At 39.2% G+C, this 25,072-nt stretch overlaps 1 protein-coding gene across 1 annotated transcript in view; it reads left to right on the top strand.

The window, feature by feature from the left end:
• LOC122800223 (protein NO VEIN-like) overlaps positions 1 to 25,072 on the top strand; it is a 1,589,974-nt gene that overhangs the window by 1,460,046 nt on the left and 104,856 nt on the right. The window contains exons 27-28 of the mRNA XM_044069716.1: positions 6,323 to 6,465; positions 10,914 to 11,295. Of these exons, the coding sequence (XP_043925651.1) occupies positions 6,323 to 6,465; positions 10,914 to 11,295 (525 nt within the window). The remainder of the gene's footprint in view (positions 1 to 6,322; positions 6,466 to 10,913; positions 11,296 to 25,072) is intronic.

Raw genomic sequence — 25,072 nt, 5'->3', positions numbered from 1 at the left:
GATGGGAGGTCATCAGTCAGGTAGCCGTGAGATTTTGTATGTTCTGTATCTGTCCCCAAGCAGTAGTCTGAGGTTGCAGAAGTCCACAGTGCTGGTCTCCTTTGCCGTGATGGTTTCCTTTTCATCCAATTGCCTGCTGCAGTTCATTGCAATGGAGCAAGTAGCCATTGATCCCTTGAAATGATAGGTGAGCTGATAACTGCTCACTTCCTCTTTTCTGCCAGCTCATGGAGTCACTGATTGGTACTTTGTCTTCTGGGTTGCAGTCATGGCTTTATTAATCTGTGCCATGGGGTTGTCATTTCTCAGCTGTTATCTAATAGTGATATTTTTGCTTTTGAGTATTTGAACATAGTACAAGAAACCACCAGGCAGCCTGAAGTACCTACATGGGTTTTCTATCCTGACTGACAGTCATCTGGGTGCAGAATGCAGAGACCAGTAAAGATCTTTGCAGTTAAAAAGAAAACTACGCCTCTTTCTTTTCTCATCTGATAATGAGGATTTTTATGTGGCCCAAAAGCAGACTTCTCCTTTCCTAGACTCTCCTAGTATGAGGACACCTCTTTATGATCTTTTGGATCTCCTCCATAGGACTTCTGCTTTTAAGGACATTATACTTTATGGAATAATTATTTTATTGCCCTGTGGGGGATCCTTTATCTAGAAGGTGCAGGAAAATTGAAACCCCTCCACCCAAATTAAAAAGGAGTAATCCCGCCTTTTAATGATATTTTTGAGATGCTTTGGAAACTAAAAAACAAGGAACAGCAGCAGTCGCAAAAAGGGATGATGGGAGAAGTATAAGTGAGCAGTTAAAACTAGACCATATGTATGTGATAGCTGTAAGGCAGACCCTGCTTGCATTCTTTTAACATCCGTAGGTAATTTTATACCCGTGCCCTCCTGTTTGAATATGTACTGTGCTAAACTAATGCACCTCAATTTTCTCTTTATTACCCTAGTTTGTTATGCATTACTGAGTAGCAGTAGTCAGCAGTGGGATTCCAGACCATTGAAAGAAGCATTAAGGCCTTCCAAAGAGCCCAAAAACTTATTTTGTTTTGCAGTTGTGAAAACTGAACCAAATGGCTTGTTTTCATGGCATCACAAAAAAAGTTTATCTCATATCTGTTTGACACTGGTGCATGATTATTAATAGTCAAAGCAACACAAGGAAAATTAATATTTGTAAAACTGTTATTTTCTGTGGATGGGTAGAGGTGCTCTTCCTTGCCTCCCTCACAAGAGTACCTGTGCCCCACATTCCCTGCCACTTCACTGTTTGAGAATAATGTACTTTGTCAAAAGAGGAATTTGCTGGTATAGGTCAGTCTCAAACTTCCTGTACACTGAAGCAAATCACTTTTTAATGTTAACACTTTGTGTTGATTATATGTGAGGTGATCAACTCTGTTGCTCTCCTTTTCATTCATACTCTAGATGTAATAGCTGAGTTGAATAAAAAGCATTATAACTGTATATTGTTACTTGGAAGTGCAACACGTAACTGAGTTTATTACAAAGTACAAAGGAACAGTAAAAGTGCAATAACAGCAGAAGGTTGGTACATGCAGCATAACATGCAGTTAGTGTTAAAATTTGATCGCCGACAACTTGTTCATATAAGGACAGCAACTTGAAATCATTCAACATTAGCACTTGTTTCAGCAGCTTGACTAATACACAAGTGCACAGAATTTCAGAGAATGTAAATTACCTTCAAAAAGCAACAAGTTACTTCATATACCAAGGTATTTTATAAGTGTAATTGGAATTTAGAAAATGTTTTCCAGTAATGTCTGTGTTGTGGGTCTGCACCAATCAAAAGCTTTGGAGCAGTGCTGCAGCGAACAAGGTCATCTCCCACTGGTTAACATTATTAAGGTTTAATTGCATTGCTTTTGGGTTTGTGGCTTTCTCTACACTGCTTATTTAACTGTAATTTTGTCATCCAAACCTGGAAGCAGATGATTTTTGTTACAAATGGTGCAATAAATAGTTGTATTTGCTTACATAATTATGGAAAGAGTACTGTGAATGCTTTAAATGACTTTGAACAGAGTAATTTACTGAGCTCTTGGAGAATCTTCGGTATCTGAAAAGCACACTTCTTCAAATAGGTGTAACTTACATTAAAGTGCTGTCATCTGAAATGTTATATTTAGCGATAGTTTGTCTAGCAGTCTTTTGTTTTGCATGAGGGGTACCACATCCCCTTCTCCCCCTATTTTTTTTGTATTTTATACCTGAAGGTTTCAACAAAGACATTTGAACCAATCATTCTACTGGGGGGAGGGGGGGGGGCTGTAATTGTCCATCTCCAGGGAGCTTTTACTGCTTTGAATTCTACTAATTAGTTTTCATTCACTGTCACTGTAACCCTTATGACGGTAAGATAGTATATCTGTGTGAGTAAACTCATCTTTGTGATGCACCTCCTTTCAGCTGTAATGATGATGCCCAATCACCAACCCCCCTGCTTTTTCATACATGTGCATACATATATAAACAATCTGTTCAGTAGATGCATAATATTAGTCTCTCGATCATAGTTACTTTTATAGACAGTATTTTGGCTGTCACGAACAAGTTTTAGTTTGTAGATTCTTGTTCTGAAGAATTGATCTGAAGGACCTCTGAGATGGCTGCATGCTAATCAACAAGTTTGAGCTTTCCCAATGTGAAAACGAAATGAGACAAATGGGCCATAGAAACTGACAGTTTGTGTAAAATTCAGTCACTGGTTAGTAGTTACATTGCCTGGATGCCAACAAAGCAGAAATTTGGAGAATATGAGAGAAAGTCTACTGCAAAAGGAGAAAAGATAATTTTGGGAAGAAGCACTTCCAAGTTTCAACAGTGATACAGGTAATGGGTTCCAGTAATTTAAAGTAAAAATAAATCAAATGCATTTAGAGTTATTTCAAATCAATGAGGCACTTGAGGAATATATCAACTCAAATAATGAGCTGGAGTAATATAAGTAGTTTTGACTAGTTATTCAGACAAGTTTATAAAACTGCAAAAGGTCGGAGGTTGAAATGAAGAAAGATATGGCTGACTGAGGCTTCTCAAGAAGAGCTCTTTCAAAAACAAATAGACTGTATATGCAAAGAAAACCTGAGATTTTCTGCTGTACTAGAGAACCTAGAAGGAACAGAGAGAATATTAATTCTATTAACATCCATAAAAACAACTGAACTGGTGTTCCACAGCAATTTTTTTTTTAATTGAACAAGCTCATTGTGTGTATGTTGTACACCTGGAGATGAGAACTCAGCCAAAACCTAAATGAGTAAAGATGCAGTCGTATTTACTGAAAGAGTTTATCCTGACAAATCTGTGGTAGAAAGGAAAATTCTTAAAAATTGGGGACAGCAGAGTGTGGAAAATGATTATTCACTGTACATCAGGCAGAAGAGAAACAAGTTCATCCCAGTAAACAGGGAATACGCAGAGGCAGAAATAAGATTCAAGCTGCTTTATCCAGTTGTCTTCAGAATATTTTCTTGGAGGATTAAAGACATTTTTTATGCATGATGCTGAACAGGCTAATGAAGAATCAGTTTAAGCATCAAAGACTGAATCAGCAAGCAGAAAGGAGAGACTTCTCATTCTTTTGACAACTAAGCCTGTAGAGAGATTTTTCCAGTAAAACTTTTTTTGATTGATGCAAAAGGAAATGCTTGAGAGGCAAAAAAAAATGCACAGGAGTTGACTAGAAGAATGATGAGTATATAAGAGTAGAGACTTGTGTTAGGAGCTGGAGATGATCAGTACAAAGACCAGGAACACTGCAATTAGTGAATAAATAGGAGACTATGCAACATCAGTGCCACTGGATATAGAAATTGAGACATGAAATATGACTTTGTAAGAAAACGTGGTTGAGAGACGGGAATTTTGTTGAATTTGTTAAAGATGTGGGTAAACTGTAAAGCATGTACACCATTTAATAAGTTTGGAAGAGCACTGAGAAGATTGAAGAAGTAACTGAGTAAAACTCTTCTTTTTAACGTTTTTATAAAAAAAATCATAAATTCACTGTTACATTATAAAGCAGTTTTGCATAGTGTGCAGTCAGAAGTATTTTTGTGAGGTAAGTCAGTCACTTACGTATATGTTAAAGATGTTAAAGCAAGCAAGTATTTTAAGTTGCAAGTTATACAGGCTGCGTACTGTACCAAGATAAGGGCAGATCAGAAGCAAGTTGAAGCTAATATAATGTTGTGGTCTTGTGCTGCTGGGTTAGGGGGTAGGTGCAAACTTGAACTGATGTATGTAAAAACAGTGTAGTAGTTTCTCCTGTTTTTACAAGAGTGGATGCCTATCTTAATGTCATTTGGTTTAAGCTGTAGACAATGTTTTTTTAAGCAAATAGACTGGAAAAATAAGGCAGAAATGCTGGAAAACAAGGAAATAGTAGGTTTCTTTCATTAACAAGTGCTCTCAGTTTTATTTTATTATTTTATTTTATTTTACATTTGTTAACCGGGAAGCTCCGACTGGATACATGTCCTTTTTCAGCGGAGGCCCGGGGAGAAAAGCTCCAACAGAGTTACATTGATAATTAGGTACAGTAAATGAGATGAAAAAAATTAACAAAAACATAGGCTATTAACATACAAGTACAAGACTGCCTTACAATTTCTGAAATTACTACACATGATACATTAACATTTTAGCAAAGATGGTAGGCAGTATAATGACATAGAGTTAGACAGGATACATATTTCTTTATCACAGTATACAAAGTACTTATCATCCTAGCTAGTTGTTTATGTTTTAGTTTTGGAAGTTGGAAGTATGAAGTCTATACAGTGTGTTTTGAGTGAAATTTGTGGAGATTCTTTTATGCAAACGTATCTTTTGTCTTCTCATTGCTAACAAACTTCCTAGCAGGGGCCAGCCAGTTAATCTTGAAAGCTCTGAGCACTCGGCAGAGCGACCTCTAACATTTAAAAACAGTCCCCTTCCCCCACACTACTGCAGCAGTGTTAAAACTGTCACTGCATGGAGGTATTAAAACTGTCACTGCACTGAGAGACCCTTGCAGAATCAGTTCCTCTTGGACTACAAAAGAAAACCCTGAACAAAGGCCTGCAATTTAGTTTTCTGTCTGTAGCTGGATAACTTCTAAGTATAGTGTAAACAAAGTCTGAGCCAAACATACATGAGAGTTATTAGAGGCAGAAAAGAAGCAGCCCTTTTACAGAAGGTAAAGAAGATAACAGTGACGCACAAAAATCCCATTATGTTTCAATGGCATGGGAATTCACAGTTACTTCCTTGTGTGGCACGAATCATACTAAGCATTATGGGAAAGAGTGCTGAGGGGAGAACAAGATCACGTTAGTACATCAAGCCCCATCGGTAGCCATGTTTTGGAATACAGGCAGAAATTACAAATAAAGCACTTGGAGTGATTTTGAGGTGTTAAAATAGGTCAGGAAACAAAGATAGAGGTAAAAAAAAGTTTTTTTTTAGTTTTAGGGTGAAGTTTTCCTTTAAGGAAAAGCTGCTTTTGAGTTGGGGCACAGGATCTGAATTGCCTATACACATTAAAATCTTACAAAGTTTAGTACTTTTGACTGCCAAAAAAGCAGCCACTAGAAAATGGAAATCATAATATAAACCAGTCGTAATTAAAGGATTGAGTATTGTAAAGTAAGTAAAACTAAGGCTGGGATTTTTAGAATAAGGAAGGAGAAAATTGCTTAGAAATAAATGAAATTAGTAGAAACAGTACATGCTGAATAATGTACAGGAGGTTGAAAGGAAGGCAGTAATTGTGGAATTTATATAATGTAAGGAATAATAAGTAAATACCTATGTAATGCATAATACGTGAATATGAAAAGTTAGTTTTTCTTTTAATGCATGTCTACCCATGTCTTAAGTGATGATTTAGTAAAGATGCGTAAAAACAAAAAGCTGAATTGACTGGAATGTAAATAAAGGCTGTTTGCATGTGGACCACTCAGACATATACTCATACTCATTTCCACATTTGACATGAGAGGAGAAGAGTAGAAAAATGTCTGGAACTGATAACTTTGCTGGTGAGTAACCTAAGTATTGTAATTAATTGCTGAAGTGGTTTACCTCCGTGATCTACTGTTAATGGCGAGTGTGCTCACACAGCTGTACTGCATGAGTATTTAAACTGGGGATTGTAAAGGAAGGGAGGGTATGCATAAAGTGAGTTGATGTTATTTAATGGTTTATCTATTTATACTTTTATTGTTATTATAAGCTATACATTTTATTTTCTGAATAATTTGTAACTTGAAAATTTGTTTATTGCTTTGTGTACTAGGTGTGGACTGGGTGCTTCTGGATTCTTGTTATGTTAACTTTGACAATGATGTTGATGGATGGAGGCGTTTTTTCAGTGTCTTTGGAGTAGAAGACTGTTTAATTTTGAGGAAGGAAAAACGAAAGTTCACCAAAAAAGAACTGGTAAGTTGCGCTACTTATTTTTTACCGCAGATATTTCTGGAATATGAAGAAAGTATAGTGTTTCTCGTTTCCTTGACAGAGTGCCATCATGTTTTGGTAGTGTGTGTTTATGCGTACACGTGTGTGGGTGTGTGTGAAAGCCAAAACACTGAAAAACAAAACACATTTATGTTTTTTGCAAGGGGGCAAGCCACCCATTATGTATACCAGCTCCGAGATTGCTCTACAGTGGGTAAAGGGCAAATTCCCCAATACCCATTGTGCAAAGTCTTGCATGCACTTAGCACCAGCATAAACAACAATCAGATAAGTTTCGATCACTTTCGTCAGTGTTAAACATGTTCGAGATTACAGACAATCATTTGTATGGCATGATCTCATTTATAGATATTTCTTTTTCTGTGTGTGTGTGTGTGTGTGTGTGTGTGTGTGTGTGTGTGTGTATATATATATATATATATATATATATATATATATATATGTGTGTGTGTGTGTATATATGTGTGTGTGTGTGTATATATATGTGTGTGTGTGTGTGTATATATATGTGTGTGTGTGTGTATATATATATATATATATATATATATATATATGTGTGTGTGTGTATATATGTACATATGTGTGTGTGTGTGTGTGTATATATATATATATGTGTATGTGTGTCTCTCTATACATGTATATGTGTATATATATATATATATATATATATATATATATATATATATACACACACACACACACACACACACACGTGTGTGTGTAGACCCTTTATATTATCCAAAATGTTCTGTTCAAGTGCCAAGTCCTCTGGCTTGGAAAGCAGACATGTCTTTCTTGGAAGAACAAGTTTCTGTATTCTTATCCCCTCTTCTTGTACTACCAAATGTCCTGCACAAGGTCATATTGGATAGGCTCAAAATCTTGCTTGTGACATCCTTTTGGCTCAGACTGCACTAGTTCACCCTTCTGTTTCATTTGGCCAGGAAAAATCAGAGCAAGTTGTTTCACAGACTAAATATTTTCGCTTAAGATAAAGGTTCTGTCATTTACCCTTATTTGCCACTTTGGGTGGTAGGGTTTTGTTTCTTTTTAGACACCAGTTTTTTGAGGACATGCTTCAGATTTTGCAGGAGGCCAGAAAACCTTTATTAGAAAATCATATATGATTAAATGGAAATTTTCTATTTGCTGTTTCAAGCATGACCTGGACCCTTTTTCTGTGTGTGTTCCTATGGTCCTTTCTTATTTGTGAGAGCTGCTCAATTCTGGCATGACATATTTATCTGTTAGTCCATTTGTCAGCTATTTCCTCTTGTCTGCCTCTGAATCCACCTTTTACTTCTAGTTTTAAAGTCAGTCAAAAAACAAATAGGCAACTGGATGTAGAAAACGCAGGTTTATTTAGAAAATTATCCTTAAAACCAGTAGTACAGGATTTTGTCCTGCCAGCAATGCTGGAACTTCATCAGATACATTCAGAGAGCCAATACACACCCTTAAATAAAAAGAAAACCAATCATAAATTCAATTAAAATACACATCTCTTCTTAGAGACCAATCCGTAACTAGCCTCATGACACCCCCCCAGTACACAGTCTTCACTCGCAAAGCAACCTGTTTCTAATTTACGTGCACAGTGTAGCAAAACATAATTCATTTAAATATTTTGTGTTCTATTCAAAGCAATATGTTGCAAATATGTCTAGCATCTATCTCAAGCAAGCTTTTAATTTTAACAGACATGCCAGAGATTCTGCTTCATTTAAACCTGGCCAAATACGTGCTCAGGAATTTCTTTTAGTGATAATAAATTTGAATATGCACGTATTCTACGTTCCATCGAAGAACAGATGGAATCTATTAAATCTAGAAAGATTAAAACGCTAACTAGAGATATTGATGCATATATAGACATTAAAGCGTACCCCCCCCCCCCCAGTTCCCAAGGTTGGCATCAGCGTATAAATGTGGATGAATCTTTGAATGAAAACATTAATGATGCTGACTGTGTATTAACTACAACTGATAATGATGATTTTTTAGGCCAGGGGAATGAGAATGGCCCCAGGCGCTCGGAGCGTCTGAAAAATCAGAATTATAACCAGAAAGGGCAAATGTCCAGGTACTATGCAACCCCTCAAGCAAACAGATGGAATTTTTGGGGGAATGGTTGGAATTCATGGAGGGGGAAGCAACGGTTTCAATAAATAATGAATATGATGAGAGACTGCTTCCTACTTTTCTACTACCCCCATTGAACATTGTGTTTAACACTACTAGACTTTAAAATATATAATTTTTCTTCTTTTGACATTCCAGTTGAGTTATGCCACTTGCTTTCTAAAAGATTAACTTTTGTTCCTACAAGGAAAATGAATTTGGTTGAAACTCTCATTGATTTGAAATGATATATACGAAAATTAAATCTTCTTTTATTATTTTTAAATAATGTGTATGTGGAAAATTTCTTTGAGAGTGGCTAGTACATAGTCCACCCCTGCATAATTCTCTAATGGTGTTTCAAAATATATGTGACTTGGATATTAGAGCTTTATGTAATTCGGGCCTTATTAAGCCTAGGGTGAATAATCTAACCTATGACGAAACACAAGTGTTAGATTATTTTTTGAAAGGAATATCAGGTGTTGGATTCATTAAGCCAGGTAAGGGTGGGGGGTTGATTGCAATGGATGAGTGTGATTACATCAATAAAATGGTGTGTTTATTACACTTGACCACATATGAAGAAAGTAAACCAAGTGAAATGAATACTGTGTATGGAAGAATCTGGATATTTTTTTACATAATTTACTTATCCAGGGTTCAATTGACATACATCAGTATAATTATCTTACAGTTGAATTTCTTCCCAAAATCCAGGATGTGACTCAACCCCCCTATGCACCCGAATGTGGACACAAGGGGGTCAGTTACACATCCTCTTGCTAAAATTTTAGACATTGAACTTAAAAAATATGTGTTTGCAGAAACACACATCTGTATTGATTTGTGGGATTTTTTGAAAAGGCTTAATAGTGTAGGGTATAACGATAAATGTGTTGATTACAACTGACATGAAAGATCTTTACACATTTATACCACAGGCTATTGGAGAAAGTGGTTTTCAAATACCTGACCTCTAAAAGTCTTGAGCAGGAAAAGATCAATACTTATGAGCTTTTGCGTGACCTAGTGTTAAAATCAAACTTTATTTGGTTTGAGAAAAAGCTCTATCTGCAGAAAGAAGCCATAGCCATGGGTTCTTGTTATGGGGGCTTGTATGCTAACATTGTGATGTTAATGTGGGAACACAAGTTCTTATTTTCCTCCACACATTTTTCCAACTGTGATTTATACCCTCTTTTTCAGGATGATATTTTTATTCTTTGGTCAGGGTCTGTAGATTCTATACAATTGTTTATTGAGCTTATTAATCAAACTACTGATTTCCTTTGTTTTACTCACACTTAGTCAGGACCAAATTTCCTATTTAGATGGGTTGGTTAAGAATGATGTGGAAAATGGGCGTTTTACTGCTGAAATTTTTCACAAACCAACTTTTTCTAACGCATATTTGCACTTTGAAAGCCATCACCCTTTTGCCCAGAAACGAGCTATTGTGAAAGGTCAGCTGGTGCGAGTGGCCCATATGACTACCAAATTGGACGGATTTCAGGAAAAATGTGAACTAATGAAAAATGTGTTAATTAAGAGGTTATCCTGTATGGTTAGTAGATGAGCTTCTCTGTGAAGTACAGCAGACAGAGAAAGTGGATATTTTACACCTTTACTTAGTAATACCCTTCCCCAATTGACAATGTCTAATGAATTTACTGTCAGTTGTAATGATGGAGTTTTTAATTTAGAGACGAGCAACTCTTAATTTGCTTTGGAATTTTAATAGAGCTTTTGTAACTACTTTTTGTACTGATAGTAATGTTTTAAAAGAAATTTTAACAAAGAATTAGAAGGTTTTAATGAATAACAGCTTCATTAGAGAAAAAATGGGGGAGAGACCTGTTATAGTTTATAGAAGAGGTTGTAAATTCATGCAGGTAATAGAGCCTAGTAAAATAAACAAAAATGCAGGACCTATAAGAAAACGTGGTGCATGCACTTTGTGTAAACATATTCTAGATGTTGGACAAGTATGTATAAACAATATTGAACATCATTGTTTATGGTAAAAATGATTGCAGTTCTACAAAAGTAGTGTATTGTGCTCTGTGTCAGTCCTGCCCATGTTTCTATGTAGGCAAGAAAACAGTTATCCACACCTCAATGGAGCTCCAGAAGACATATTTTCATGGAGTATTGTTTTGTGTTGTGCTTTCTTACTGCATTAAAACTGTGTTAAGCCCATCAACTGTTTCCTGTCTTCTGGAGTTCCATTGAGGTGTGGAGAACTGTTTTCTAAGCTGCACCTTTTTCCCCTCCATTGTGCTTAGCTGTTTTTGGAGATGGATGGTGCTTCCAGTACGAAGGGAGCTTCAGGGCTTAGTAGCAGCTGCGGTGAGGTTTCTAAGCTTGTGGGACAGCTGTCTCAGTTGATAGGCATGCTTACACCTCTCTGCCAATCGTTTGTGTCTCAAGCACGTTCCATTCCTTGCAACCAGGAAGCTGGAGGGCTTCGTATACCTAGGAGAGCATTATCGGAAGACGGAATAGGGCTCTTGCCCTCTACCAGCTCTGTTACTAGTTCATCTCAGCAGCGAGGAGAATGCAGTGGGTTTCCCAAGGTTTTTCTCAGCAGCAATGCGAACAGACTTAACCAGCGAGGAGGAAGGAGCAGGCCCGTGCGGTCAGGAGCTTTGCCAATAAGAGGTGACTGTAATTTTCACAATAATAGCTAAGCGACTTTGAATGGCTGGCTAACAAGAAAGATTGACTTTAGTTCTTTAAATGGCCATAATAATGTATATGGTCGCTCATATAATGAGAATGTTCAGAACTTGAATGATTTAATTTACAATTATAAAAGTTTGGAAAAGGACAATGATTATTTGAATGAATGTATTGAGATAGGTGTAGTCCCCATGGAACTTGGGTATGGAAATTTCCCAACAAGGTGCAAGATGACTCTGAATTCCAGCAGGAGTTGGTGGGAGTGTTTGATAAATGAGGTTTTGAATTAATGAAAGCCGTTATAAAGCAAAATGAGAAGCACATGTTAACTTTAATGAAAAATATTGATAATATTAATGAAAGTTTTGTGAATGACTTTCTTTTGACTGTTGATGAACATAAAAAGAAATATTTTGAACTAGGGACAGATTGACAACAAATGTAAGCAAACATACATTCGGAAAAAAAGAAAATTGGATAGAGACAGGTAGGAATACTCACAAAAGAGTCACTACCCTAGACCTAGGTTTGTCAACAACCATTTTTCTGCGGAGAACTTGAGCCCCTTGGGGGGAGAAATGGAGGAAGAGGAAAATATTCATGATATGAATATAAGGGAAAATGTTGTTACTACCTATGATTACCCCCCAACATTGAATGACCCTTTAGCATATCCCCCCCTCTGGCGGTCAGAAAGGACATGGAACTTGCAACCTGTATACCAGCAACGAGACGAGAGGAAGGGGAGAGGCAGTGGCAGGGGGAGATTGAGTGAAAATAGGTTGAATTCTGTTATAGTGAAGGAAGGCTTTAAAAATTCCTACAAAGGATTTAATATTTTCAACTACAGTGAAGTGGAAACACTACACTTTCAACTCCCCTCTAAGGGGTTAAATTATGTTCCGAATAGAAAATGCGACTTGAGTAAGACCATTATTGATGTTAAACTGTTTTTGAGAAAAAATTAATTTTCAATTGGTCTTTGATGAGAGATTGGGAATGTGATATAGTGACATGAGTTTACAAAAAAATGAAGTGTCTACAACCCACCCCTTCATCCCCAGTTGAAAAACCTAGCAAATTCCATTGAACATGAACTTAGAGCAACGATGAGTAACAATAGGTTTCCCTCTAACTTAATTCAAGTGGAAAAGGAAACTTCAGGTGAGTTTAAGAATATCCGGCAACTAAGGGATGTTCATCGTGTTACCCTGCTGCAGTCATTACACTTGGGTTATCCTGCCGTCAGGCGGTCCCGCAGTTGGCCTGAATTCCAAAGTCTTGGTCCGGCGTCGGTTGCCGTCACTTCTTCCCTGACGTCAGTGCGCCAGGGGTATATAAGAGGCATCCAACGCCATTTTCTTAAGTCTTTCTTGCCGTGCGGTGCCCGAAGCAGAAGTAGTTCGCAAGTGCCGGTCGGATGACAGCTGAGATTTTCGATTTGAATTTCAGTCCGAAGTCTTCAATAAAGCTAAGTACCCCTTTGGGGAACATTTTCTTGCCTCAGTCCGATGTCAGAAAAAGTTAACAATTGCATTTCTTGTGGGAAGCAAATACCTCATAAGGACTTCCATTCCTACTGTATTCCTTGCCTAGGCCCAGACCACGACATCACAGGTTGTCGGTTTTGCGCTAGGTTTAATAAACGAACTATCAAATGCCGGTTTGACTTCGCATGGCATTACTTTGTTAGGAAATTTAATTATATCATGCCGTCGGAACAGCCGACGACCGCCATACATAAAAAAAAAAATGCAAGGATAAGGACAGGCAGCCTAGGAACAAGCCAGACTCCGAGGCCTCAGCTGAGCCTGTCACCGGTTCTCTGGTTTTCAGTGAGGTGCCTACGCAGCCCCTGACGACCGCAGAACTGGAACCTCAGACAGCTGTGGATTCCCAAGTGGACCCTACTAGGCCGACGCAGCCATCTACCGACACCGGAGCAGAAGACGACACCGGTGCAGTGGAAACACCTTCGGTTGCAGAAGGTGTCTTCAGACCGACTACACTCACCATTAAATCTTATGCTAAACTTAAAACTCCTTTAAAACCTAAGAAAACTGTACATCAGTCTACAATGCAAGGCCCCATGCCTAAGAAACATATGCTTAGGATGGCTGAAGATTTGATTACCCTTATCAGGGGTTCCCATCCCCCTCCTGATAAAAGACCAAGACAAGAGGAGGATTATGCATCCTCTGACCAGGTTTCTCTCTCCTCAGATTCTTCTGAGGAACAGGATTATACTTTTCCACCTTATGAAGATTCTGATGCTGAAGACTATTCCCTCAGCATCTCCCCCTGAAGACTACTCCTTTGGGGAAACTTTACATACCATGAGGGAACATTTCCACTGGGAAGGCCAGGATTACTCAGATTCTAAGAAAAGGCTCAGAGAGTTCCTTTTACTACCCCAGCACAGACCTCATGCTATCCCCTCCTGTTTTAGATATTGTGGATGATGTTTAATTTTAGTCCAGTTTAAATCCAGACTCTCTACCTCCTGCTCCAGCCAGACCAGACAGATACTACAGAGTACCTGACTCACACAAATTCCTTTATAAAAGCCCTGTAGCTGATCCAGAAACAATTTCCCAGGGTCCTAAGGGAGCAAAAGCTTCTATGGCTAAAAATCCTGTGCCCTCTGAAAGGGATTCCAGAGCCCTAGATAGATGGGGAAAGAAAATATACACCTCAGCTACTCTGGCTATGAGAGCATTAAATTGCCAGTTTCACATGTTGAAATATCAACAATTCCTAATGTCTCAGTTAAAACAAAAAATGAGCACACATTCAGAACAGCCTGAATTCATGGAAATGCAGGATCTGTTGCATGCAGCTGAACAGGTGGGCAAACATACTTTACAATGTGGATTTGATTGATTGGAAGCTTCCTGTAGAGCAGCTGTTACTGGCTCTGTCATACGTAGACATGCTTGGTTAAAAGAACAAACCCTCCCTGACCATGTTAAAGCAAAATTATTGGATGCACCTTTACAGCAGGATGTATTTGGTGTCAAAGCAGAAGAGGTTTTAAAGAAAATGGAGGATAAGGCAAAGTCTATGTAAACGGTCAAGGATTTTTTGCAGGTACAACCCCCTCGTTTCAGCAGAAATTGACCAACAAAAAAACTGGTCCTTTCTAGCTTCAGACAGATCACAGAGGGGCAAATACAGACGCCCAAGGGGCAGAGGTCAGTCACAGGGCCCTTACAAACCTCGCCAATGGGGTTCTGCTACCCAGAAAGGAGGAGAAGACAGGCCCCAAGCTAGCAGAAGACAAACACAATGACTCAATCCTCAAACTACCAAGCAAATCTCTCCTGGCATCTCCCTTGGGAGGAAAACTAGCATTTTTTGCAGACAACTGGCACATCATCACACAAGACAAATGGGTTCTAAACATTGTCTCTCAAGGATACAGATCCCACTTTCATACCTTACCAAGGATCAAAGGAATGCCAAACCTGCCACCAAATCAATGGGCAGAGGCACAAAAACAAATTACAGCTCTCATGAACATGAGAGCCATTCAACAGGTACCTACACAGGAGCAAGGACAAGGATTTTACTCGAGGCTCTTCCTAGTCCCAAGAAAGGACAAAGCATGGAGACCCATTCTGGATCTTTCAATTCTGAACACCTATCTGCAAGTACCAAAATTCAAGATGCTAACACTAAAGCAGCAGCTTCCCATGTTGGGCAAGAATGCTTGGCTAGTCACTTTGGACCTCAAGGAGGCATACCTGCATGTCCCTATCAGACAAAATTGCAGAAGATACCTCCACTTCATTGCAGGTTCAACACATTACCAATTCTCTGCACTGCCCTTTGGCTTATCTACTGCACCCAGGGTCTTCACAAAATGCCTGGCACCTGTAATTGCATACTGCAGACAAAGAGGAATTCAAATATACCCATACCTGGACAACTGCCTTATTCAAGCAGAAAGCAAGGACATTCTTTTAAAGCATCTGGCATTTGTCAAACACCTTCTAAGTTGCCTAGGGTACACAGTGAACGAAAATAAATCAAAACTAGTGCCCTCACAAAATATAATATTCCTGGGTGCCAGCTTGAATACAATGGCCCAGATGGCTTATCTCATGCCAGACAAGCAACGACAGCTGATTCAATATTTCAAAATAATGGCATCAAAGACCCAACTCCCTGCAAGAAAAATTCTGCAGGCCTTGGGATTCATGGCATCTTGCATACTACTGATACCATTTGCAAAACTGCACATGAGGAAATTACAATGGTACCTGAAAAGTGTATGGACTCAGCACAGCCACAGCTTGGAAACAATGATACCACTCATTCCCTGCCTTCAACAGGAGTTTCTATGGTGGGCACAGACATGTCACCTCAACACGGGTCAGCCTTTTACCTTACCCACAGCCAGACAAACTATGACAACAGATGCATCGGGCTATGCCTGGGGAGCACACATGGCAGGGCAGTGCATTCAGGGCAAATGGACTACAGATCAGAGGCATCTGCATATCAATCAAAAAAAAAATGCTAGCAGTACAGAATGCCCTAACAGCTTTCAAGGACCTTCTACACCCAGGACAACTAATAATAAAGACGGACAATACCACAGTAATGTGGTACACAAACAAGCAAGGGGGCACACATTCCTACCCTCTATGCAGGCAAGCAATGACCTTGTGGAACACTGCACTGTCTTACCAGGTTCAATTACAAGCACAGTTCCTGCCAGGAAAGAAAAACACATTGGCAGACGACCTAAGCAGAAACATCATGGATCCACACGAATGGAAACTAGATCCACAAGTATTTGCAATGATAGCTCAAAAATAGGGACGCCCAGACATCTGTTTGCAAGCCCCCACAACTATCAACTTCAAAAATTTTGCACAAGGACCTTCCATTCACTAGCTTGGAAAGTGGACGCTCTCTCATTCAGTTGGAAAACTTTAACAGTGTATGCCTTCCCTCCACTGCCTCTTCTAGCAAAGGTACTGCTGAAAGTCAGATTAGAGAGGCCACAAATTATACTTGTTGCACCAGACTGGCCACGCCAGCATTGGTATCCAATTTTAAGGAACATGGCCCACGGCCCACCATGGATTTTGCCACAAATTCCCTGCCTGCTCACCCAGCGAGACAATCAGATTCTACACAGCCAGCTCAAGACTTTAAACCTGACTGCATGGCAAATTACCTAAACAACCAGCCAACATCTTTATCCAAAGCTGTTATGGATGTCATTCTGGAGGCCAGGAGACCCAGCACCAGGAAAACCTATTCAGACAAATGGAAAAGATTTTGCGCCTTGAACCAGGCTAAAGGCCTAAATCCCCTTGATCCAAACATCCCTCAGATTCTACAATTTTTAACAGAGATGTTACACAAAGAGCTTTCCTTTTCATCTATTAAGATCCACGCCTCAGCAATTTCAGCTCATTACAGCACAGATCCTCCTTTATTCTCACATCCACTCCTAAGACAGTACCTCAGAGGGGCTAAGAACTTAAGACCGCCAAGGAGAGCTCCAACACCTACTTGGGATCTCAACTTTGTTCTGGAAAAGCTTACACTGCCGCCCTTTGAACCAGCTTTTTCAGCTGATTTAAAATTTCTTTCATGGAAAACTGCCCTACTACTAGTAATAACCTTAGCTAGAAGAGTCTCAGAGCTACAGGCTTTAATGGCAGTGAAACCTTTCCTCATTTTTCATCAAGGCAGAGACTCTCTACGAACTAATCCTTCCTTTATGCCAAAGGTGGTGGTATCCATTGTGGCCCTAAACCAAACCATTCACTTGCCCACCTTCTTCCCAAATCCCCAGAACAAAGGAGAAAGGCTCCTGCACTCTTTGGACATTCACAGGCAATTACGTTACTACTTGGATAAAACTAGGCTTTCAGAAAAACTGACCAGCTCTTTGTAGCCTATGCCACAGGATCTCAAGGAAAAGCTATCTCAAAACAGACCATTTCTAAATGGATAGGGCATTGCATATGTTTCTGCTACACACATCATGGGAAACCAGTACCTGCTAACATTAGGTCCCACTTCACCAGGGCTACAGCTACATCAACAGCCTTTCTCAGGGGAGTGCCAACCAAGGATATTCTGGAAACTGCAACTTGGAGTTCAGTGCACACCTTCACCAAACACTATCACTTACCTCTATACTCTAAGACTAGAGCTAGTTTTGCCACTGCAGTTTTGCAGGGCCTACTAGCTTCTTCTAACCCTGTTTGACTCCACCTCCCCTCCTTAGCTTTGGGATTCAACCCAAGTGTGATGACTGCAGCAGGGTAACACGATGAACATAGTACAGTTTTGTACCTACCATAAATGTAGATGTTCGAGTGTTCACCCTGCTGCAGTCCAGGTTACCCTCCCTCCATCCCCTCTGAACTAGCTGAACTTATCTCTACCACTCTATCCTATACTATTTCTGTGGTGTATTTGCTTGTGTCTAAGGGTTTTGTTTTATTTTTTATATAGCTATATGTGTGTATATATATATATGTGTGTGTGTGTGTGTGTGTGTGTGTGTGTGTGTGTGTGTGTGTATATATATATATATTTTTTTTTTTTTGCCTACCTATTGGGGGCACCTGACATCTGGGGCAAGAAAAACAGAAGAAAATGGTGTCTGATGCCTCTTATATACCCCTGGCACACTGACGTCAGGGAAGAAGCGACAGCAACCGACGCCGGACCAAGACTTTGGAATTCGGGCCGACTGCGGGACCGCCTGATGGCAGGATAACCCAAGTGTGATGATTGCAGCAGGGTGAACACTCTAACATCTGCATGTATGGTAGGTACAAAACTGTACTTTATGAAGCCCGACAAGGGGGGGAGGGATTGTTTTAATGAATAATATGATGTATGAGGCAAAAATGTTGGAACACTTATATGATGAGAATAAATATTCCCAAGTCTCTATTAATGAAATTAATATAACCTACAAAAAGATATACATGGCTTTGTATGATTTATTATTGGAAGGTGTTCTAGACAGGAAGCTAGTCGAATTTTTGCACAATCCATGCCCATAAGTTCCTTCTACATTTGGAATTTCAAAAACTACATTTGGAATACGAAAAACTCATAAAAATGTCCATGACCCGCCTCTAATGCCGATTGTGGCTGCAGAGGGATCTGTCACATCCCCTTTGGCAAGTTACTTGGATGTAAAACTAAAACATTTGGTAATGAGAAATGAGATAATGTTAAAGGACTCCTGGGATTTTATAAGAGGAGTATTAAGCAAGAACTGTTTAGTGAGGATTTAATTTTCATCAATATAGACGTTGTGGATTTATTTGTCTCAGTACCTCATGCTATTAGCATTGATTGGTTTGAGGAATATCTAAGAGAAGATACACATTTAAACCGTGATGAGATACATATTTGTATGCAATTTACGGAATTGGTTTTAAAAAATAATTACATTTTCTTTCAGGGAGAATTTTTTCAGCAGACCAGTGGAGTGGCAATGTGGGCAAGGTGAGCCCCGATGTATGCCAACCTGATACTAATGGTGTGGGAGAAGTTTGTTTTAAACAATATATATAAGGATTGTTGGTTATTTTACAAACATTTTTTAGACTATATTTGTATCTTTTGGAAAGGAAAATTTCAAACATTCATGGAATTTTATCAGTACATTTCCGAATCTACTGAATTTTTAAGGTTTACGTAAGGTTTACGTACAGTATTGGCCATAAAGAAATTGCATATTTAAATGTCACTATTTACAAGGAAGGTAATACATTTAATTCAAGGGTATACAGGAAGAAGACATACTCTAATTCTATTCTACATTATGCTAGTGCCCATCCTTTCCATCAGAAGAAAGGCATAATAAAAGGGCAATTTGTAAGAATTAGTAGAATTACTTCGAATGATGACTTTAGAAAGGAATGTGATGTGTTACATGGGATGTTTTGTGAACATAGATGCCCAGAAACTTTAATTACCCAGGTGAAGCAGGAGGTGGCTAATGAGAGGACAGGCAAATATGCCTCAATCTTGGGAATTCCCGAAGTTAGCCCTGTGGGTGATCATGTAAGTATGAAAAAAGTAAGAATGAGGGGAACTTTGGTTTGGCATTCATCACTGATTTTAGTGGGGATGCCAATGTTGTATGTAGAACCATCGAAAGGGAATGGACTAGGTTCAGTAGAATTAGTGACCTTAGATTAGACTTTAAAACCCCTTTTAAATGTGTTTATAGGAAGGGAACAAGTATTAAAAATGGTTTGGAAGGATACTGTGACCGTAAGGGGGGTGGGGGGGTGGAACCAGAAACAAGAAAGGGACATTCAAGTGTGGGAGATGTGCGCAATGCCCTTTCATAATGAATACTGAACTAGTCCACCTGGATTCTAGAAATAGAATTCTCATGGCAAGGAGCTATAGTAACTGTGAGACCAGCGGGGTTGTATGTCTTGCCTTATATGAGTGCAAGGCATTCTATGTAGGAAAAACTGAGAGAAAGCTGAAAAGGAGAGTATATGAACATTTCAATGCCATAAGTAATAGAAATGTTAATAATCCACTATATAGGCACAGTATAGAATGTGGAAAAGGAAAGTTTAGTTTTTTTGTACTTGAGGCAATCGCAGGGGATATGAGGGGTGGTATGTGGGAGACCAGAATTGAATGCAGGGAACTTTACCGGCAGATTTTTTTTTATAAGCCAGTAGGTTCCCTGGACTAAACAATGTTTTATCCCTGGCCCCAGTTTTAAAGCTGAGAGCAGCAAGATTATAACATTTACAAAAACTTACACAATGTGCCATTTTATTGTGTTTCTGTAGTTATTTTAAATGTGAAGCAGTTGAGTTTTAGAGCCAGTGGAGGGTGCAGGAATAACTTTTTAGGAATTTTATAAACTTCTATAGCAAGCATTTTTTTATGATTTATTACCCTTAAGGAGAGATGATGTTTTAACATCTATTGATGTAAGCACTTACAGGGTTTATTTTACATTATGAATTATATTAAAAAGAACTTTTAAAATGTAGAATTGTTGTTGTACATGAAGTTATTTATGTTAGTGGAGGTGAAATGGATTGTGGGTAAAGCCTATGAAATGTTAATTTTAGTGATTTATTGGTGAATTTGTATTTAATTGAAGTATTTAAGGCATGTACTTTAGTTTAGTTGTATCTGATGAAGTTGAGGACGAAAACGTATTTTCAAGGAGTATCGTTTGTGTTGTGCTTTCTTACTGCGTTAGAACTGTGTTAAGCCCATCAACTGTTTCCTGTCTTCTTGAGTTACATTGAGGTCTGGATAACTGTTTTCTAATCATTGCAATTTACAATCCCCCAGGTAATGACCACAACTCAATCAAGGACATTCTCCACTGGATATCCCTGACCTTCTCACAAGAAACTATTACTATGGGTGACCTCATCACTGATTGTCTATCATATAACTCAGATACCACCACAAATTTCATTAACCTACACGGCTTCTCCCAAGTTATTCAAACTCCTACTAGAATAGGCAAGGCTACTAAGAGGAAATCAGTTGACAGTTGGATACTCACCAACAAACCCTCCTTTGCCAATCAGGCTGTCTCCCTGATGGGTATCAGTGACCATCTCCCCACTTTTAGTCAGATGCTATATTACTCCCATCAAACATTCTTGGCTCCATCTAATTTGAAACAAAAATAACGTCAATATTCAAACTTTCCTTTCACTACTACTACTACATCTCAGTGACTGGTTTCCACTTAAAAATCCCTCCCCCTCGACACTGCTGTAGACTAATTTAGTAACACCTTCCTTTCAGCCTTAAGCATATTAGCACCATGCAGAACTGCTAGAATAAAGTCTCACTACCCTCCATGGCTATCTAATGAAACTAAAAATTTCCTAAAACATAGAGGCAAAGCCTGGTCTCTCCAGCATTCCAACAGTAATCTAACCAGTCTTAGTCTTTACAAACAACTTCGCAACAAAGCCAAATCCAAAATCAAGTTTGATAAAAAAGCCTATTTTGCGAACACTCAACAGAATTACAACTACTCCAAGAAATTTTGGACCTCAATAAAACATAATCTCTAACCTGGCAACACATCCTCTCGTACACCCTTGACATCCTCAGTCATTGACAACATTGCCACCCAATTCAATACTTACTTTATAAACTCCGTTCTCTCACTCACCTACTCACATAACTATATCCCTCTGTCTATACCTACTTTATTTTGCAATTCCAGTGACTCCTTTTCCTTCCACCCTGTCCATACATCTACTATAAAAAAACTTCTCGCCAATTTAAAACCTACAACCCCTGCAGCTGATAACCTACCTACTGAATTCTTAAAAATAGCTGACCCAGCTATTGCCTGTCTTGTGGCTATTTTAATTAGCAATTCCACCCAGAACAGTACATATCCACAAGCTGGAAAATATCCCACATTCTTCCCTTGCACAATGGCAGGAACACCACTGATCTCTCTAACTACAGACCCATTGCTGTTCTTTCCCCCTTTCTAAGATTTTAGAAAAATGTATACACAATCAGCTCTTAAATTACCTGTTAGCTAACAACCTCTTAACCAACACACAGCATGGGTTCCACCCCCACCACAACTGCCCTCCTACGCTTTACCAACACCATTAACCACCACAGAAATAACAGTTTGTTTCCTCTCGTTTTTAGATCTGTCTAAAGCCTTTGAGACAGTTTCTCACCAGAAACTCCTTGATGAGCTTGCATCTGTAAAACTCAGCTCTCCTGCAGTAGCCTAGTTCCACAACTACCTTTTTGGCCATCAACAAGCTGTCAAATAGCAGTAGGAACTCTTCTCACTTTTGCCTGTCACACTAGGTATTCCTCAGGGTTTTATACTTGGCTCCCTTCTTTTCAGTATATTCACTAAGTGAATTCAGTCTTCAACCCCACTAGCCTCCTTGGTCCACTATGCTGACAACTCTATTCTCACTTGTGCAACTCCCTCCATCACCCAACTAAGTAGTAAAACCCAGCAAGTCTTTCTATCAGTTAAGTCATGGCTATCTGCACATCTCCTAGTGAACCCCTTCTAAACCAAATTGATGCTGTTTCTCCCCCAGTAAATCAGGTAATCCCTGTATCCCTTTCCAAATACTTTCGTCTAACAACACCTTAATATCAGCAGTTTCCCCTCACAAAATTATTAGGAAAATTTGATGCTCCCTACCCAGTCCATTAAAAATACTGTTATTAAACTAGGTTGTCTATACAGAAAAAAAAAATTTCCTTAAAAATTCCAGAAGACAAAACAGCCAGAACTCATCTTCTCTGAACCCTTCTATATGCATCTCCTGTCCTTACAAACCTAAGTAAGACAGAACTAACCACGCTGGAAACCTGTTACAATAAAATCACGAAATTCACTAGCAACGCATCCCATCGAACTCACCACTGCTCTGCCTTACACTTGTTATAACCTTGCTCACTGTCTCATTCACCACCCTGATAAAACTTTCCCACTCTACAGCTCTTGCTTCAGCTCTACACAAATAATTGTAGTCTTCGATCCTCCACCAAATCCCTTCTGCCAAATCTCACAGCAGAGCTGGTGACTCACTGTATTCCAGCTATATCAACTGATACTATGCGTGATAGGGTTTTGATCCCTTTTAGGCACCTCTTTTCTGAGGACATGCTCAGGGTTTTAGAGGAGGTGAGAAAACCCACAACCAAAAAGTCTTGTATCTCAAAATGCTCATAGCCGGGACCCTTTTTCAGTGTGTGTGGGGGGGCCTTTTGTTCTTTCTTTGTCCGAGTTATTCCAGTCTGGCTTAGCCTGTTCTAAAGGCCCATTAGTCAGCTAGCCTGTCTGCCCTTGAATCCTCCTTTGGCTTCTCATTTTCAGGTCAGTCTCTTAAAGGTATCCTACATCTTAGGCTCCAAAAAAACCTATTCCTCCACCTTGGGACCCTAATTTTATTTTGGAAAAAGTGAGCCAGGCTTCTTTTCAGCCTACAGTTTCAGTTTTCTGCAACACTGTACCTTGAATACTGTCTTGTTTTCTCTTACTACTGCTTGGAGGCTTTCCAAGCTTTAGGCCCTTATAGCCATTCCTCCTTTTCTGTTTTTTTTTTCTTACAGAAACAGGATACCTCTTCATTCTAATCCTCCTTTTATATTGAAAGTTGTTAATGAGCTGCCCATAAATCAGTCAGTACCAACTCTCTTCTTTTTTCCTTCTCCCTCAGTCTGATAGTGAGAGGGTCCTACTTTACACAGACAGCTTAGGTGTTACTTGGATAAAACTAAGGGCATTTGTAGGTCTGACCAGCCTTTTGTTTCTTCTCATCCCACAACATTTGGCTTGGCTGTTTCTAAGCAAACCATCTACTCCTGGATATCCAAGGCCATTTTCTTTTGATATTCTTTTCATAATTGTTTGTCTGCTTCGGTTAGAGCTCTTTCCTCTATGGCTGTTGCCTGTTCTGGTGCTTTCTTCAAGGGTTTGGACACCAATTTCATCACTGAAGCTGTTACTTGGTCTTTAGTGCATACCATTACTCAGCATTATACATCGGATATGGTTTCTAGGGCCAGAGCAGGTTTTGCTGGGGCCATCCTGCATGGTTTTGTTGAGAGCTCTTCCTAGCCTTCCACCTCCCACTCCTTGTCTTAACCTTTTGCACTCTGCCTGTTGTGAAGAATACTGTAACAATGACATAGAAGGCCATAGTACAGTAGTGTAAAATCTTAGCATAACAGTAGATGTCCTTCTCTTCACTGTTGCGGTATTCAGTCCCTCCCTCCATCCCCCTTTTTCTTTTGGCTTTGCTTTGGTAACCCTCCTGGCTGAGACTCCCCCCTTTATCATCTGCATTTTCTCCGTCTGGATGTGCATATCCTTCTTTTGTCCTATGGAGGCTGTTCTCTACTGGGGCAGTTCAGTTCTTTATACGTCTCTATGTTCTGCGTCCTGTACTGGGAGCATATGTTTGATGTACGGTGCATTCAAGATGTAAAGGCTTTGTATACTGGCCAGGTGTTTGGCTATCCTAGGCAGGAGATTCCTAAGGTGAAGAATACTGTAACACCGAAGAGAAAGACATGTACTGTAATAGTAAGATTTTACACAATTGTACTTTCTCCCTTCCTTTGTAAATGGACAAGGGCAATTACCACAAGCGTCCTCACAGCCTGGATCTATTCGCACAAGAACAGGGTTGTTTGATACACCCCATCAATCATCATCATTTGGCAGTCTGGATGATAGGGTCTTTATTCCTTTTGGGCACCTATTTTCTGAGGACATGCAGCAGGTATTAATAAAAGAAAGACAACCTGCTACTATAGAAAGTCGTACATTAGCAAATGAAAAGGGTTATCTAGTTAGTGCCATCAGTATAACCAGCATCCATTCAGAGCTAGTTGTTTTCTAGTTTTATAATGTTTGTGTGAGTTACTATCCTGTGGTCTTCCTTACTCCTCTGTCAAGGTTCATTTATCGACCACTTCAGCATATCTGCCTGTAGATCCTCCTCTTTCAATAGTCTTATGTCAGATTATTTTTGAAAGGGTTTTTGCATAAGAAGCCTCAAGGAAAAAACAATAAATCCCTCCTTTGGATCTTAATTTTGTGTTGGAGAAGGCAACACTTACTTCATATGAACCAGCTAACCTTGCTAACTTGAGGTTCTTAACATGGAAAGCAGTTTTACTGATTGCTGTGACCTCTGCAAAGAGTTTGAGTTGCAAGCTCTTATGTTTAGTTAACCCCAACTCATTTTCTACAAGGGCA

Source organism: Protopterus annectens, chromosome 4.part0 (genome assembly GCF_019279795.1).
Source record: "Protopterus annectens isolate FY-2018-M chromosome 4.part0, PAN1.0, whole genome shotgun sequence".
Taxonomy (NCBI): domain Eukaryota; kingdom Metazoa; phylum Chordata; order Ceratodontiformes; family Protopteridae; genus Protopterus; species Protopterus annectens.
Note: the sequence above shows the minus strand (reverse complement) of the source record. Positions and strands in the feature narration are given on the sequence as shown.